This window comes from Calonectris borealis, chromosome 17, assembly GCF_964195595.1.
Source record: "Calonectris borealis chromosome 17, bCalBor7.hap1.2, whole genome shotgun sequence".
Classification (NCBI taxonomy): Eukaryota; Metazoa; Chordata; class Aves; order Procellariiformes; family Procellariidae; genus Calonectris; species Calonectris borealis.
In genome coordinates, this window is record NC_134328.1 from 11,301,501 (window position 1) to 11,319,976 (window position 18,476).

An 18,476-nucleotide genomic window follows, 5' to 3' on the forward strand; every position below is an offset into this window, starting at 1 on the left:
GGCGGCTGCCCCGCCCCGCCGCCGGGAGGGGGCGCTGCGAACCCTCCTGAGCGCGGTGGCACGTTCCGCGCCCCTCCGGCACCGGCCCGATGGACTCGTCCGCCCTACCCCGCCCCTCCCGCCCGTGCACTGGTAGCCACGCCCCCAACCGGCTGGTTACTGTGGAACCGCTCTCAGGGCACGCCGGAAGTACTTCCCTCCCCCGGAAGTGTGTAGCCTGTGGGGGAAGCGGACCCGGAAGCGCAGCGCTGCGGGGAGCGAGATGGGGTGCGATGGCGGCACCATCCCCAAGCGGCACGAGCTGGTCAAGGGGCCCCGCAAAGTCGAGAAGGTTGGAGGGGGCGGCGGGGAGCGCGGCCGGGGGCTGTCGGACCGGCTTTGTGAGCCTGGGCCTTGACCGTGGGCCCGCGGCCCGGGGGGAGAGAGGCCCCAGGGAGGCCTGGTTAGTGCTGCCCGTCCCGCAGTGAGCCGGGCTGGTGCTGCAGCGTGGGGGAGAGCGCCCTTCTGCGCGGCACTGGGCCGGTCTGCGGGTACCGCCTCAGGGTGACTGTATCTGTGGCGCTAGCGGCAGCTACAGGAGTTCCCTTCGTCTTCTGGAGGGCTTTTTGGATATTCTGCTCTACACGTGGGGTTTAGGGGCCTCCTTCGTCTAGGGGTACGGTATCTGCTGGCAGCGCTTTTGGTAGATTGCTTAATAGTGTGACCACAGCATTGGTGGTGTTGAATGTGGCCATTTCGGCATTCCATCTGCTTGCATTCTGATTGTTGATTGGGCTCTCTTTTTAGGGTGTTTTAGGGTAATGGGTATACAGTGGTATCACAGGTGTGGATAGTTGGATGAAGAGCGGGAAAAATCTCACAGCAAGTGGCAGAAAACTTAGGGAAATTACACTTCCTGATGTAAAATAAGTAAATAAAATCAATTTGCTCCCCACAGCTGACTATCAGAGTAACTTTGAAGCTCAACCTTTCTCTTATGGCCTAATGTGTCATAAAATTCATGTTTTTAGACTGGAGCTTGAGGTAGCATCCTGACATCCCCAGATTTGTTTTTCTTGTTATCTTGTTCCTTACAGGTAGTGGAACTGGTAGTTAAGCCAAGGAGGGGTGAGATGTAGAACTAGAGAGAAGAGGGTAGTGGAGAACACGTGAAGAGCAAAGAGGAAAAAAAGAGGGAAGGGGACAAAAGTGGCAAAAAATAAGAAAACTGAGTTAGAGTTAGGAAGATAGGTCCCAAGTCCCAAGATGCAGAAACGTGTTCAATAGATAGAGGCAGACCCTCAAAACTGGTCATTAATTTTGCTAAAAGGTTTTGCTAACGGGTTTTGTTAAAGTAATTTTAGGGAATAGATTTGAATGCAGAAAGTAGATTTGGTAAGATACTGGGGGATTTGATTAATGCTTCAAGTATTACTTGATTTTATGTTTAAATAATTTGTAAATATAAAAGCTATTTTAAAATCATGAGATTTTTTTATCTTCAGGTTGACAAAAATGCTGAATTGGTAGCAAGATGGTACTACTGTGCTCTGAGTCAAGAGAAGTTATGTCGACCAATTGTAGCCTGTGAGCTAGGCAGGTATGAATGTTTCCATAAAGACCACTATATTAAAAGGTATTAATTTATAAATAAAAGGATGTTATGAAAATAAATATGACTACTAAAAATTTTATGTTATAGGTTGTATAATAAAGATGCCATCATTGAATTTTTGTTGGACAAGTCAGCTGATAAAACTCCTATGGAAGCTGCATCACATATCAAGAGCATTAAGGTAAACAGGTTGTGTCTAATGTTAAAGAGTGCCATGAAAGCTAAAACGTGCTACAAAACCTCAATTTGCTTGTGTTCTCACTATATACTAAAAGTGTTAAAAATAGCAAACCACAATGAAAAAAATCATGGGGAATGTTATCACGGCTCAGAAATCATCAGTAAACAGCTTAAGGCTTGCATTTTTATTTTTCAGAATGTAACAGAACTAAACCTTGCAGATAACCCAGCTTGGAGTGGTGATAAAGAGAGTATAAAAGGTGACAAATATGATGACATCCAGTCTGCACGCTTTATATGCCCTGTGGTGGGACTGGAAATGAATGGAAGACATAGGTCAGTAAGTTTCTGGATTTTGGTTTTTAGAAGTGAGTACTATGCTAAACTGAATATAGAGCAGGTAAAAATGTTTGAATCGATAATGTTGCAATTCATGTACTTACTCAAGCCTTTGTGGGGAATATTTGTCCTTCTTTCAGAAGGTGGGAGTTCGGGAGACTGCTAAGGGTCCTTTCATTTCATGTTCAAGAGGAAACATTGAAAGTTAACCCTTTCCTAAATGAGTTTATATGTATGAGTCAGAGTAAGCGAAACCAGTAAGTTTGGTGGAAGGTGGAACCATTCAAATAGTATAATTTTGCAGTAAAACAGATTGTGGTGATGATTCCAGAGAAGCCTGTTTAGACCTATAGCAAATGTACAAAAAATTCTCAAGAGCATCCGTTTTGCTAAGATCCCCTTGAGAGATTGTCGTAAATCTATGCTGAATTATACCGAGAATAAAATAACAAAATACGTGTTGTGGTTTAATGTACCCAATATTTTTCATTTGATTCTTATATTGTGCAGATTAATAAGTACCTAGTTAAGGTGCTGATACCTTGATTAGCTGCAAGACTGTATAAAGAGAAAGTTACCTGTGTCCTGCTAGCCCATTGCAGTATTCTTTCTGTGTTAAATCAGCACTGCAGATATATCCTTTAGGCACAGGTTTTCTTAAAAACGATTGCGTGTCTCATCTTCTTTTCTTTGAAGGTTTTGCTTCTTGAGAAACTGTGGCTGTGTGTTCTCTGAACGTGCTCTCAAAGAAATTAAATCAGAAGTTTGTCACAAGGTGAGTTTTTCTTCAGCTTTAGTAGCAGTGGGGTCACATATGACCCCCCACAGATATATAGTTATAAACCTATGAGTGTGTGTATATATATATACAATTGCATTCACATCCACTATTGTAAAGTGTTTTTTTTAATCTGAATATGCAAGTTGAAATACAACTTGTAAAAGTTCTGTTTCATGATGGCCTGAAGTAATTCTATATGGCCTTTTTTAATAAAAATATGTTTCTAAGTAGTTGTAAAGAATGAATATTTTTGTTGTCATAGACAGTTTGGTTTTGCAACAACTACTTTAGAAATTTCATTTTTTCAAATGTTTGGTTAGAATTTCGGTTTTAAAAAGTGTGATTGGTTTGGGGTTTGGGGTGTTTGGTTTTTGGTTTTTTTTCTGCGTGCATGTGTTTTGTGTTTATCAGTGTCTGCTCTATGTGTTTAAACTGATAACATTTTCAGGTTTTGGTTCGATCCCTGTATTTTTAAAGGACACTTGCTGTTGTCTTTTTTTGGGCAACTCTTCATAAAATTTTCAGCAATTACATGGATTATTGTAGAAAATACTGATTGCATTTCATTTTATAGTGCTGGTTTTATCTCATTATCTAGGTTTCTTTTAGGGGCAATGATAAAAGTTGCAAATACTCTCTTTTTTCCTATTGCTACTTTTATTATCAGTGAGATTTGTGGTGATAGTTGCTACATTTAGGCAGAGTTATTTTTCAGCAAACACCCTAATATTTGATAAACATACAGTATATTTGTATTAAACAAGAGCTGTGAAGGATGAACTTTCTTGGTAAGTTGTTGCAGGTGATATTGTTAGTTAGGTTTAGCCTCATTGTTGCATTCAGTGCTAATTTTGTTCTATAGAATACTGGTTTAGTCCTAATGGCTCTGCTTTCCTGTTGGCAGATACTAATTTATTTTTAATGAGGTTTTTATTTGCATCTAAATTTTTGTTGATAGATGGATGTAACTTAATTATTAAATGCAGGAATGAGATGTTTTGTCCATGGTTTGGCCAGTCTGATAACCTTATAAAAACTAAATGAATCCCACATGTTTTCTGGATTTTTTTAATAATCAGTATTTATCATAGCCTCATATTTGCACACAACTGTTTTCACATACATGTGAATTCTTCACAATATTCAGAAGGATGCTTCTAGAAATAATGAAGTGGATATAATGTAACCTAGTCTGTCATCTTTTCATTGTTGGATTTTGGTGCACAAAGACAATGGTAACCAGCTGGGAGACATGTTTTAGTCCGCATTTCCTTTGATTAAGGTCGAAGAGTGATTTGGTAGATTTTTGGATATATACTGATAATGTTCTCATTGTGTATTCAGAACCAAGAAGGGGACCAGAACTCTTCTAAATAGCATCATGGGGAACTGGTTGCCATGCTTTCTGGTAGCGAACAGTTTGTTTATATCCAAGGCGCTAATTAGCAGCATTCCCCCAGCACATTCTGTCTTTATGCAGCAATGGGGCATAGAGTAAAATGAACCCGAACTAATGAAGAAGGAAAAAAACCCGAAGTGTTGTGTATTGTACATATGCTAGGATTAGAAATTGTTTATTAACAAATAGAATCCTCTTCTGGTACATGTTCTTTCAAAATGCAAAAATTTTCTGAAGTGCAGAATGTTTGAATGTTGTGGATTTCCATACATATGTTTCTACTGGTGCTAACTGCTGTATTTTAAGAATGACAATATGTTTTTTGAACTGAAATCCAACCTATAGGATCCATATGGGCCACAGCATTTTCTTTCATGGCCTTGCCTCCTGTCTGCCAGTACGTGCCCAGATTCCCAGCCCTGTGTGCCCCTGCCACGCCTGTGTGTGCAGAGGCATTGTTATGTGACTTTGGAGAGTGACGTGATGAGCGTAGTTCAAAAAGAATAATCCTGTATTTGCTTGTTTACACTGTGTATTCAGTCTTTTTTTTTGAGCTAGCAGAATCTGTGTTTTCACTTCATCCCAGGGGACGACGTTTATAGCATGGATGTAAGCTGGAGAAGTGTCAGTCTAGGAGGTGTGTGGCAGTTCTGTTCCCCACTACTGTGAAATTCAGGAAAGCTCTTTCAAAACAAGCTATTCTTGCGCATTAATTTCACCTATGAGCTTACAGAGCAGTATTGATAGTCTGCTAAATTGTAAACAGCAACGGTTTCCCAAAGGACTTTGTCAAACAGATGCTGTAATGATGCAGTAAAAACATTCACCAGAGAATATAGATATCCAGCAGCCCAAACAACAATTCTGCAGTCCTCACCTTCATACTCATGTACTTTACCTAGTTCATATGATCTAGTTTAATGAACGTATATTTACATGCCACAAGATGCATATTGCAAAATGTTGTGCTCCATGAAACTGTAGCAAATTACTTTCCTGTGCTCAGAGCGGAGGGTTGCTTCCTTTCCAGGCCTTCTGGCTTGGCTCATGGGAATGCTTACCACTTTGTGGAAAGTCCCACAGACAGTTGTCTCACTGCTCAGTTTTCTCTCTCAGTTTTTTCTGTGGCAGCTCACATGCGAAATAGAGCAATCCATGTGCCCAGTGATATGCAGATCACAAAATAAGTGTTTAAGAAAAAACTGAATGCATATGCAGATTTTGTCTAATTCAAGGAAATGGAAAACCCCAAGATGAAGAATTCAGTATTCCTTGGTTTATCTCAACAGTATTTGATGTAGTACTAGATTTGAAAGGCTTTATGGAGTCTAGGTACAGGGAGGGTGAAGCAGTCTTTCTATCAGAGTTCTCTTTCGAAAAAACATATTTTGCCTCAATAGAAACTTTATGTGAAGAGCTGACAATATTAAATACATGTATTCATCTGCTTTTACTGGAATTGTTAAAAATACTGTATTGGTACCAGGGAAAGGCACAAGAATGTGAGAGGAAACTGTCATGGATGGAGGACTTTTAGTAAGGCAACTGTAATTAATGTGTGAGGACTTTTTCTAAGTAACTTACTTCCCTTGGAAGTAAACTTTTCTTTCTCGCTTCACATCTTAAGTAGCAGTATACTGAAAGATTCAAGTTTAAAAATAACATTAAAGTGTGAAAACTCTAAGGCAAACAAACAGTCAGACACTGTAGCAGTGTAGAGAGAGAGGGATTGTTTCTTATTGCCTGAATGGTAAATGCTTTGAACTGTCTTGCCAAAATATAAAACTCCCTGGCCAAAGATTTTTGAAAGAGCAAAGAGAATTTTTTAGTGGTGGTTTATGTCAGAGAGCGAGCTTGTTAGATGAAGTGCTTGGGACAAATTTTGAAGCTTCTAACTATTTAGACTGAAAAGAGTTGAAAAAGAGGTTTGTCTAAAACAGCAACTTACGAATACAAATAAAACTTATAATACATTTTTACACAGAACTGTATTTTGTTTGAGCCATATTTTTGAGTTCAGTAAGAAGAGAAAATTTAAACTATCAGTACTAAGGCACATGCTCAAATGTGCAGGATAGGACTCTCAATCAGCAGGAAGAGAAACAACTTTACTGCCAGATAACGGAGTTTGGTGATGCGTATTCTGTAGCAGAAACCCTGAAGATCAGGAGTTTTCTGCTGCCTCCTGCTTCCTGTTCTTCAGGAAGAATTGTATGTGTCATGGAAATTGTCAGTTTAAAATTTACACTTTTGAATAGAATGTTCTCACCTATTGTTGTGTTTAATTCTCCAACAGACGACTAAAATTAAAAGAACAAGCAAGACTGTTTCTACTCACTCTTTTTGTATTTGATGGGATCTTGTAGATTGTAAGTTAGTGCTAATCTGTGGTGGTCTGTAGATTTTGGTGGGGCCCAAGTGATTGATGTTTTGAAACTTCTGTTCTGACTGGCTTCCTCATTCTTGCATGGGCCATCTTTGGTGCCTGCTTGTTTGGAAGTCTGCTATTTGATAAAAATTATGCTTTTAGAAATGATGGAATAAAAGAATGACCTAGCAGTATATAGTATCTATTTAACCTCACTTTTGGGGGGTTGAAAAAGGCACCATTACCAATTTTTCATGTTGACTCTCCTGTCTAAGAAGTTATTATTGGTGTAATAGCATGCTAGAGGTAGTGTGGAGACGGGATAGTGGTTATTGAATCTGTGGTGGAAGTCCTTCTGGGAGTTCCGGTAGTCACTCTGGAAGTTAAGGACAAGATTACATTTTAAAATGTAGTTTCTTGTATCACTTTAAAATTTATTTTGGAATTGTTTTCAGAGTCAACAGACTGTAATACACACTTGAAATAGTACCCTAACTATTAAAGTCTGTGCCATATAAAACACTTAGTCAAATGTTTAACTTAGATATAGAGCTATTGAACATGTGCCTCAGGCTTTTTGAAACAGAAATTATGCATACATCTTTCAGATATGGAGTTAATGTGTGTGCAGTATGTTATAGAGCATACTGTTTCCTTGAACAAGGTCACATTGACACTATGCTGTTAGATCAACAGTCACCAAAAGTTAGTAAACATTGGTTGCTGAAATCTAAAAGTTGTGATCAATCTACTCAAACACAATAATGCATAGAGAACTTAACATACATAAAAAGTGTTCATTAAATGTTCTCAGCTTTCACAGTTTTATTACTTAATTTTTTAACTGTTTTTAGAAGTAAAAAAATCTTTCAAGAATATAATGCGGTTATGGTCACTGAGAATAATGTGTAAAATACTGTTTCTTAATGATTGAGAATGGGGTTGTTTAATTACGATTTTCTGGGGGGTTTATATATGTAAAATTTTGTTTAAAATACAAAATCCTTTAAGGAAGGAGGATCACACTCCAATGATTTTCCTGGATTAACATGGATAAAGTCATTCCTAAATTATATTTTAAGAGGGTTTTTTGTGCAGATTTTTTTTTCCCCAGTTTGACTGGTTCAGTTTCTGCAAACCAAGCCCATGTTATCTGTCACCTTGCTATTGAATTTATCCTCTTAATTCAATTCAGAAGTGAGACACCACAATTGTTTTGTGTGATGGTGGCGAAAGGTGAAAGCTTGATACTGGATTTGCTGCAACGACGGCAAAGGAATGTTCCATTCACGTTTCAAAAAACAACATGGAGTGGATAAATGCTGTTAGTGCCCTACAGTGGATTGGGTGTGGTTTGGAGAGAAATTAATTATGAATATTGCTATGATTAATACATGCCAGAGACCCATTAGCTTCAGTAATGGTTTTCAGAGGGACTGTCAACAAGCTCAGTGTGAACATGCTCTGTGGCTTTTTTGGGGGGGGCTTTTTTTTTTCTTTATTTCCCTCCATAAAAAAGCATCTTCAGCAGTATTTAGCCACAAGATAAATCCTGGATTATACATGAAACTGAGTACAGGCCTTTGGGTTGAGTTTGTAAGTTTCTGTAAATAAATAGGGGCCAGATGGTCTTTCTTTAGGTTAAAGTTCATTTGAAAGAAATTATGTTTCCAAGAAACTCGTGTGGGAAAATGAGCAGTACAGTTCCAGGAACCTGGGAATAAGTTTGTAATAAGAAACTTTTATATTCTATTGTTGGGTCATTTGTTGATTCATTTGATTTTTTGGGAAAAATGCTTAATCTGCAAGTCAGTTTTCCTGTAAAAACTGAGTGATATTTTGCGTGAATATTGAAGCTTACATCTAAATTGCTCCTTGACATTTATTTATAATTTGCATTTTCTAATTAAGTAAGCTTATAAGTAACAGGATGTATTTTATTAGTTAGCATCAGAGTTCATGCAAAATAATTGGGAGTTTATTTGGATTTACTGGAATGAAACACTCATCTGCATTCTTGCCAAAATACTTCTAAAGGAGGACGAACAGTTTGAAATTACTTCTCACAGTCCAGGTTTCTCCTAGTCTCTTTCTGTCAGTAGCACCTAACTAAAGACCTTTGGAGACAGGGTGTAGAGGTTTAATCCCATGGAAGAGTTGTCATATTGTATGAAAGACCACCACCTATATCCTCTCTGTTTCCTCGTATTCCCCCAATCTTTTTTTACTGCACAAGTGAAAGGATTCATTTAGGAGTCCTGAAGAGGAAAGAGCAACTCTCGCCTCGAAAAGGACTGGATCCTTGTTCTTTTTTTATTACTGTTCCCTGTTTTTGCCTGTATTGTGTGTTGAAAGCCACTTCCTTACTGTAGACCAATTTGGTCTGCAGAGGGTTTGGGAAATGAGATGCTTGTCCTGGTTGCTGCTAGGTGTTATCTCCAATTGCTGCAGAGTGTTGCAAGGTTCGGGGGAGTTTTGCTTCCCTCAGTCAGGTACACTGGGGTTGAAAGATGGCTTTTCGCTCAGTTTTTCTTTGTTCCCTGGCCTCAAATTTCCCGTGTCGCCTTGCCCTAAACTTATGCAGAGACTCAGAAACAGGGACCTAAAGGTAAACATGCATTGCAGGACCCCTACTACTGTTGCTGGCACACACACCCTTTTCATCAGGAGCAAAGCCTGAGTAGTGCAAGAGTGATGTTGCCATGCTACACAATGAAATTAGAGATGCAGCTGGCCATGAAAAAAAAACCCAAACAAACAGTGAAGTGGACTGTGTCTGAAACTGGTTGTCACTTGCTTATCTACAAGCTCTGAAATCTTAGTGTGAACTTCATTATTCAAAATAATCTATTTCATAAAACATACAGTAGACATTAATTAACTTGTGCTCTTCATATTTTATCTTTGTTCAGTCATTGCTTCCATTTTATTATTTTCATATCAGTTAGTCCTTTTTTTGGCTGCAGACATGAGGAATATATATTTTTCCAGTTAAATAAGTTACTTAAAGGATTATGGATTTCCTCCGTGTCTGTAGTAAGTTATAGATTTAGACATGTCATTTTCTTTGAGAATTAACCCATTAGCAGTTGTTGTTCTTTATCTTACTGTAATAAATAAAAACTGTTTATTTCACTGGCAGACTGGTAGTACAGTATTATGCTTACCCTCATGCTGTAATGCACAGAATGAAGTCTATGGCTAAAAATGTTAATGGTTTCTGTCAGCATTTTGAGCACTTGTTTAGATGTTAGTTAAGCTCAAACATTCAGCTTCATGTTGAAGTAGTTCTCTTCCTGAAAACGCCAGTGATCTTCAACCGGGACTTCTGCCTGGTGCAGTACTTTAAGCCTGTGGCGTCTCTCCAGGCAGTCCATAACAAGTGGATATGTTGCAGGCTCAAATTTGTTGGCAAACAAATGAGGGGACTCAATAATCCACTGCAAATCCCCCAGTCCATAGACACAAATGTCTCTGATGTAATGACCTGCAAAGACAAATCGAAGGTATCTGAAAGTAGCAGAAAGCTGAACAGAATCATTTAAAAAAATAGTGTTCCTAACAAAAATTACCTTTTGATTTCACACAGAGCATCATTGAAATATATCTGGAGGATAATACTAGTTTTTAAACATAAAGGCAAAGCTTTGGTTTTGTATTTTACACAAATGGATACGTTACCTCCAGCTGCTTTGTTGACATGTTGCTCTGTTTAATATTGTGTCTTGTAGTTGGCATGCTGAAGTTCTGATCTCTTACTTCTATTTGGATACCTGTTTAATCATGCAGTACTTTACTGTGCTGAGTTTCTACAGTTACAGATCTTAAATTTTTTGCATTCTTTCCATATGGTCAGCACTATTCTCCTTTTTTATTATTGTTCAAATTGAAGAGATTTAACCCAATGTTAATGAAAGTATCTGGCAAACATGCTTGTCAAGTAAACCCCCTACTCTTCCCTGAAAACTGATCAGTCGAGTTAATGCATTAGTAATTGGAGGTTGAAAGAATGGTTGTCAGTATATGGATACTGTGATGATCTTTGCAAGAATATATCAGAAGCTATTTAAATTGGATACAGTGAAGTAATTTAGTAGGATGGCTTGCTGTTTTATTTGATACTTCCAAAATAAAATATGTATGACCATTGCGGCTTATTTAATAGCTAGTTTAAAGCATAATACGTAATTTGCAATGAATGTTAGTCAGTGAATCAAATTTGAGTTCATCATCAAAATTCACATTACCTTTGCAGCCTTTGTGTATGGTTCCTTCTTGATCTTTCCATTTAATGGCTCGTATGTTTCCTTCCCAGTCTGCATTGGGTGTAGCCCCTGGAGCATCTTTAAAAACATAAGTTTCTGATAAGATTTCTTTCTACTCATTACAGGGAAAATTTTCACTGCTGAAGACTTTTTAAATGTAGCCATGTTAAGTATTTATTTACAGATATTTACATAATAAGAACAGACATCTTTGTCTTTTTTTTTATGCTTTTTTTATTACTTGAGAGCATGAGCTTTTACGTAGCAAAAAAATTTACCTTTTTTATCAACATTTTTCTAGCCTTGTAGCTAATGGTCTGCACCATAAGTAGTACTTTTCTGGAATCAAGCTTTGTTTCTCAGCTGTCAGAAGATGTGACTGTTTGAAAGGGCAGCATCAAGGCTGAAGAAATTACCGTACTTATGCAATGTAACTCAATTAAGTGGTTGTTAAGCTCTGAATTGGAACTCAGTAGCTCTCTGTGTCAGAGACCTTACAATGCTCTTGGTCCAGGGCTTATTCATAGTAGAAATAACATACATCTTACCATTTAATCGATTCAGTGTGACCCAGTAGTGTTCATCCGGACTGTACGTGTCTCTTGACCATTCAAGCAAATCTTTTGCACGTGCATCAGTCAATGTAAACTCTACAAATTCTTTAGTGAGTATGTAATAGGCACTACCAAAGTATATTGTCAAATTATACGGAGGTTTAGCTTTTGTATTCTTTGTTGGATACACGTATGACATTCCAGAATGTACATATTCTCTGTAACTAACCTGTGTCCTGTGTTTCATATGAAGTGGTTGGACTACCCCAGGAGTCATATTTTTACCATTCCATTTACTTTTGATGTATTGTATAATGTCTTTGTTTGTTTTAATGGGATAATCTTGACCACATAGATTAATAACGTAATTCCACTTTATTTTTGAATGAACTAGATCTCTCATGCAATTAATATCAGCTTGTAATCTTGAAAATCCTGCATAAACAACATTTTCTCTTTTTGAGGAAATAAAAATATTTTCGAAGCAATTAACGATGTTTTGTACAGCAGCTTTATAATCTTTTGGTGACTTTTCATCAACATGTATGCAGTAAATATTCTGAGGCATATAAATAGCTCTTAGCAGCTTTACAAACATTTCCAGCTCCTTGTGAATTGTGATAATGTATGCCAATGAGAAATTTCCTTCTTCATCTGACAGTGGTCTTGTGATAAAATGCAGAGTCTTCAAAACCATGGAGCAGTTGCACGAAGTCTGAATGCAGCTGAGTGTTTTAGGTTGGTAGGTATTCTGACAAAAGTTTCCAATTTTAAAGGCAGCAGTTTTCCCCACAAAAAGAGCTGAACAAAGTTCATCTGGGTAAAAACCACACTCCACTATATTTGCATTAAATTTTTGTTCATTTGGCTCTTCAGAAAGTGTATCCTTTAGGTAGATAAAAGCGTAGATGAATACACAGACAGCAATGCACACTAAAAATCCTGATTTTGTTGCATCAAGTGGGTTCATCTTTTATTTTCCAGATACTGTCTTCTCATCATAGTTTAATTAAGCGTTCAGATTACCTGAAAGGAAAAGTGAGATAAAGAGAGGGAGAGAACTTTTTTGACTTTTTTTTAGTAGATGACATGTTAGTGATGCATTTATAAAAGTTGAAATTACTCTCTTTCCAGTTACTAGGAGGGACTGTGTGTGTGCCCATGTGCATGCTCATGCTGCAATGTACTCAGCCACTGGAAACAGTACTTGCAGAGCCATGAAGCAGTCTTTCTAGGACAAACAAACTTATCCAAAGAACCCAAAATGGCTTTTTACACTTTATTACTTGAGCAAGGGAGGGCCTAGCCCATCTGATAGAAGTTTCTTCTACTTTGAGGCAATGTGTGTGCCAGTAGGTGAATCCAGTGCCGTAGGTTGGTCAAGGTCTAGCTTTGGAATAGGGAAGATGTGTGAGCACTGCTAAGGGAGAGCTGCTGCTGAGATTTCCTTAAGGCCTGGGAAACCTTAAGTTCTGCCAGAGGACCAGAATTCAATAAATTAAATCAGCAGAAAAATTATTGAATAAACAAAAAGAAGAGACAAAAACATAATCCACAAAATACACTGGTTTTTATCCTTATAAAGTCAGCAAATTTTTCTAACCATTTGAGAATTTTTTTTTTCTCTGACATCTTTGTATTAGTGCTCTGGAAAACAGAATATGTGGACAACACTCACTTCTTATTTTTAGTGTATGTGCATATCCTGAGATAAGTTCACTACTGCCAGTATTAGCATTCAGAGATAACTGTGTAGTTTACATCAGTGTCGGCATAGTTTTTCCATTGTGATTTTTTTCTTATGTATACCTTGTTGAAAAGTCAGAAGAATGAGAGTGCAGCAGAATCCCACAGCAATTACATGAAATATTTATCTTTGAAGCATTTGGTATAGAACGTCCTAGAGAAAATTCTAGGGTTGGGGGGAAGGGTCCATCTACTGCCATTAAGCTTAATAGTTAAATTAAGAAAGATTTTATTTTTATTTTAAAGAGAATTAATTTTCTCTTATTTTATTCAATGAATTTGTTTTTAACAAAATTTGTATTTCACCTGTAAATATTTTATGCTTTGCAGCTGTCAACATCACAATGTATTTGTTATTACATAGGCACAGAGAAAAGCATATTTTTATAAAGGTAGTTTCTTTATAGGAATGCTACTGTGGTTAGAAGGCTCTATGTTTTCATTAGAAAGAAGTGGAAAATGCTTTTTTAATGAAAACTCAGTATACATCTGTCTTAGAAGCTTGAAAATAAAGAGGACGTTGTAGTTAAAGTAGAAATGAGGCATAGAATTTAAAAAGCATTAAAAATACAGAATTTGAACCAAGAGAATGGATATTCTATCATACCACAATTTTAAAATCTTACTAGGCTGTTGGAAAAGAATGTATTTATCTTACTGTCCTTACGGGTATGCACTGGATATCATGCTGGAAGAATGCCTCTTTTCCACTTAGCATTCCAGAAAGTGGAGTTGTATGTTAGGTGGAAGGTTCATCCATTTTGCTTCTATGTTCTGTCAGCAGTGCTCTTCAGTCTGCATTGAATGCATAGGCCAAAGAAAAACATGAGGAAATCGGGTCCCAGAAGAATATTTTTTTCTTTGCAGCTCCTAAGGGATACATTTACTGGGTAAACAAGCATGATGTGAGTCTTTTATCCATTTGAATGAAAAACTTCAGTAAATCAAATCCATGTCAACCTTTCAATATTGTGTGGAAAGGAGGAGAAAAGGAACGTCACTGAAAGGAGAAAGCCAGGATTTTCACAGTGAAAATGAAATACACCAGTGCTGAAGCCTGCTACCAGCTGACTACCAGAGCTGAGAATAGATTAGCGTAAGGGCCGTTATGTACCAATAGCAGAAGTTGGGGAGAGGGAGTGTCTGTTATGGAAGCACTGATTTTTGTGGACCTGGAGTGAGAAAAACTGTTTTATTCTGAGTGAGTAATTACAGGAAGAGCATTGAGGATGCTCTGAATTAGTGAGTGTGATGTGGTCTCTATGGTACATCACAGGGAAGGTTCATTCTGGACATAAGAATTACAATGAAGACACTGCGCAGTTATAGAAATATTTGGGACTTTATACCTGCATCCAATATAGAACATCTGTACAGAATGAGCACGCTTGTTGGGGTTTTTTTTCCATTAAATACATCTTTGTGGACAGCTTGCAAAGGATAGTTCCCTAGGGAACCAAGCTATAACCTATTTGTTTCATACACTTAAATTTTTATTACCCTTCAAATAATAGCTTCCAGGGATGTTTCAGGTTGTTACGTGTTTATTATGGATTTTTCCTATTGAACTGTGTGGCATCTAGAAGCTATGTTTTATATGGCAGCATAAAAGTACACAAACACCCCATTACCAGGGAAGAAGAAACAATTTCTTCTCCAGTGTTAACGTGTTTCTGGGGAATGACTAAATGATGAAGCCTTGCTTACGAGAACAGAATTTGACATCTTTCAGCCTCAGTGTATATTATAGAATGAAAGCACTGGCTTTCTGCTAGTGTTTTACCAGATTTAGAGCTAGAATTGCAGCTGTTAGTCCCATTGTGTATGAAATTTGCCACTTAGAAGAATCCTCCAGCCCCTGTGCTATTGTCTGCTGTCAAGGACTATGCTACCATATTTCCACCTGCCCTTGAAGAACAAGATATCGTACTGTTGAGAAGATGCACTGTCCAGGCATAAACCAGTCTATGCCTATCTTGCCTTTTAATTTTATTATGCAAGAGTGCCATTATAGTTATTTATTGTTATTAGAACATCTCTGAAACTCAACCTTTTCTATCTTATAGATAGGTTTTCTAAATCTGGAGGATGAAATTGTCTTAATTTTTAAAAGTACTGAGAGTAGTATTTGACATTCTTCAGAAAACAACCTGTTTGCAGGGATTTTCAAGCACCGTTGTAGCTGCTTTTATGGATATTACTTAACAGAAAATTGTTGTTGTAAGCCTTAGCTCCTCTATCGCAATTAAAAAGGTGAACTCTAGAGAAAAGTGGAATTATGTTTATGCCTGAAAATAAGCCTGTGAAATATCATCTCAGTTCATCAAGACCCCATTAGCTATATACTTTGCTGTGCATTTCATAGTAACAAATCATTGTACAATTCCCTGTTTCCTCCTACCATAGGATTTTGCACCTCTAAATATTCTGTCTGTACTCTTTATTTGCTTAATATTAATGTTTTGATAAAATCTAGTTCATATGACTCCATAATTTAGTGAAGCAAATGACTCAGGAATACTTCATCTTCTAATAAAATGGTTAAAAGGCATTAACTCCTTATATCCAAATCTTTTTATGTCTGAATTTTTGTCTGAAAGGTGTTTATGCAGGCATTACTGTAGACGTTTTATAAGCAAGTGAATACTCAGTCCTCTAAAAACTTAATGTTAAAATCAGCACTTTTAACTGCTTTTTACTTTGCTTTGCTTTTTCCTTAAGCCTGGGTAAGTATGCGGAGTCTGCTTCTGTGTTGTGACACACATCAAGTAAAAGAAAAAATTTCTTCAACAAACCCAATTAATATTGCCTTAGAAATTTTAAATCATTCTTACTTAAAAATATTGCATCCGTATTTACTGATAAATATTAAACAGATTTATGGAGGTTTACCTGTTCATCTTTGCTATTTTTTTCTGTTTTCCTGTTGTTTTTTTTTCTTTCTTGCATAGTGTATTTGACCTCATAACAATTTAAAACAAATACTATGAAAGCTATTTAAACCATTAAGTTATAGGGCTGTAAAAAAAATTAAGTAGCTTGCAACAGAGCATAATAAGTATTCATAAGTATTGTGATTATTATGATACAAACAACAATAGTAATAGTGACCTCCACCCTACTGTACATCTATGACAAAGTAAAAAGAAAAAAATTGTTACCCTTATTGCAGATTTGAGTATTTTTTAAAGTGAAATGGTCTTTCTGAAGTGAAAATATTTGTCACTTTACAAAAATTAAAACATGTTGTGTTTTAATAAAGGAAAACCAAAAACTGAAGTCCTACAATCTAATTTATTCAGTCTTACCTTGTACAAAATTAGCCAGGAGACGGCAGCATAATAAAAATAAATAGAAAGTCCCATTGTCCTTCAGCAGAATTCAGACAGCATTCTTCATTCTGTCGCTTGTGCAGAGATCTCGCGTAAGTGAAAGGGGTTAAACATTAACGTGAATGTTTTCATTTAAGACTTCATCTGGTTTCCCGCAATGCTTAGCATATTTATTCTGCAGTAATGCTGTTTAGCTTCAGAAATGTCCTCTGCTTCACAGTAATGAGAGAAAACTTGAGCTTCTCCAAATTTCTGTTGCCACTCTTTCTGAGACAGCCTTTAAAGGACCGAAATCAGACTTTCAAATATGTGGAGTACATTGCTGATGATTATAAATAGTATTGCTTTACCTCAGAGGCTTTAACCTCTGCACTGCTAACGGAGCATGCTGGATGATGAGAACTGGAAAGGAAACGAACTCTCTCCTCCTCCTCCTCCTCCCCCAGTTCTTAACTGTTTGCCTGCTGAAACTTTCCAATTTGCGACAAATAAGTATAGCAAAGAATTGCCTCTGGTCATTTCTAGTAGCTGGAAGCTTAAAAGATAATAAATATCTCCTTCTGAAACTGAATGGTTTACTGTGTTACTACTTTTATAAAGATTCTTGGAGTTTTTAATAAGTGAAAAGTTAACAGCTTACATTTATTGGAATTAGGAAGCTTTGGGGTTCTAGAAATGAATAAGAAGGCTGGTGTATTTTGGACACATTCAGATAAAAATAGCATCTTGGTCAGGAATAAACAGAGAGAAAACCTCAAAGTAAATAAAGGCACAGCTGCAGGTATGGCAGATACAAAATTAACACTGACTTTAAGGGAAGCTCTGTAAACAGAGGCTTCTGCTTGGACAGTATTTTTGTAGTAGGTACTACAACTTCTGAGTGAAAGTTCACATTCTGTGAATTAGTATGTAGGAGACTTTCTGCTCTTCCCAAGTTACCATTTACTCTTTGCCCCATTGTATGCTTGAGTAGGGTGGGAATGTCGAAAATGGTGTTCATCAAATCTTACACTACCGAACTTCTAATGAATAAACCTCTGGAAGAGTATCTCTCTTAAAACATTGTTTTTAGTTAACTGTTACAAGAGATGATAATCTTTAATACATGAGCTTGTGTGGCTGGTAAATGAACGGTGATGTGGTCCTTGGTTGAATAGGATGTCTGTTCGATCCTCTTTCTAAAGACTACCCTGTTTAAAGAGGGACAGTCAGGTTTTGGTCATACATGTTCCATAATCTGGTGGGAATTGTTTTGGAAAAGTATTCATGTTTTTATGCATTTCCTAGTAATGGTCATATTTAGGAGGACTGCAGGAGTTAACTTACTGTTTATAATTTGGGAAAGAGGTTTCAGGTTTCTCATAAGACATTAAACTGTAACATTGATGTAAACATTCAGATATGAAAACATATTTGCCTGCTGTTTATTTGTATTATATTAAGACTGAGTAGTCATGGATGGAACTAAATCTTAGATGCTGTACAAAAAAAACCCACACTCTGTCAAAAGTAGTTTACAGCAAGAAATACGGTACAACCATTGTCTTATGCAGCTGAAACTTAAGAAGAAATTGTAAACTTTAGAATTCAGGAAATCATCTTAAACTAAGATTTCATTATTACTAAAAAAACCTCTTGTATTTTATTTTCTAAGAAAGATAAGAAGCTATCCTACTGTAAAGTTGATTTTTTGTGTGTGTGAGTATGTATGTATATACACTTGGGATATGTAGGGTATATAAATTTATGAGTATCAGACTTTGAAGGCTTTTTGATCATACTTGCACACCCTTTAAATAATTCCTTGGTGCGAGCATGTTAAGCCATTTAGATACAGTTTTGAACATGCTTTTATAATTGGACCCTGAAAGGGCTTTTAGACAAAAATCAAGCTGCTTGTCCAGCGTCTCCTTCAGTT

At 37.0% G+C, this 18,476-nt stretch overlaps 2 protein-coding genes across 4 annotated transcripts in view; one reads left to right on the plus strand and one right to left on the minus strand.

Annotated features, from left to right (window-relative positions):
• Positions 1–180: 180 nt before the first annotated feature.
• RTF2 (replication termination factor 2) overlaps positions 181–18,476 on the plus strand; it is a 30,802-nt gene continuing 12,506 nt past the window's right edge. The window contains exons 1-5 of one of the 2 annotated variants that reach the window (XM_075166581.1): positions 181–331; positions 1,485–1,579; positions 1,682–1,775; positions 1,971–2,110; positions 2,810–2,888. In XM_075166581.1, coding sequence (XP_075022682.1) covers positions 263–331; positions 1,485–1,579; positions 1,682–1,775; positions 1,971–2,110; positions 2,810–2,888 — 477 coding nt within the window. In that variant the 5' untranslated portion in view covers positions 181–262. The remainder of the gene's footprint in view (positions 332–1,484; positions 1,580–1,681; positions 1,776–1,970; positions 2,111–2,809; positions 2,889–18,476) is intronic. The other variant, XM_075166580.1, reaches the window with a different exon arrangement.
• LOC142089732 (putative beta-1,3-galactosyl-O-glycosyl-glycoprotein beta-1,6-N-acetylglucosaminyltransferase 7) lies at positions 8,347–16,977 on the minus strand. Of its 2 annotated transcripts, none has more exons than XM_075166578.1 (5): positions 16,535–16,977; positions 13,894–14,021; positions 11,475–12,506; positions 10,909–11,004; positions 8,347–10,148 (listed from the first exon to the last, which is right to left on the minus strand). In XM_075166578.1, exons 3-5 carry the CDS (start codon positions 12,448–12,450, stop codon positions 9,922–9,924), a joined length of 1,299 nt encoding a protein of 432 aa, XP_075022679.1. In that variant the 5' UTR covers positions 12,451–12,506; positions 13,894–14,021; positions 16,535–16,977; the 3' UTR covers positions 8,347–9,921. The 2 variants fall into 2 exon arrangements, with proteins under 2 accessions (XP_075022679.1, XP_075022680.1); XM_075166579.1 differs by having other exon boundaries at positions 11,710–12,506; positions 16,535–16,970.

What these genes read in the sequence shown, in the direction of transcription:
- LOC142089732 (XM_075166578.1), bottom strand. Translation starts at nt 12,450, where the DNA reads ATGAACCCACTTGATGCAACAAAATCAGGATTTTTAGTGTGCATTGCT. An exon ending in CACACTGAATCGATTAAATG is followed by an intron (nt 11,005 to 11,474) that starts GTAAGATGTATG and finishes ATGTTTTTAAAG; the next exon opens with ATGCTCCAGGGGCTACACCC. An exon ending in CATACACAAAGGCTGCAAAG is followed by an intron (nt 10,149 to 10,908) that starts GTAATGTGAATT and finishes TTGTCTTTGCAG; the next exon opens with GTCATTACATCAGAGACATT.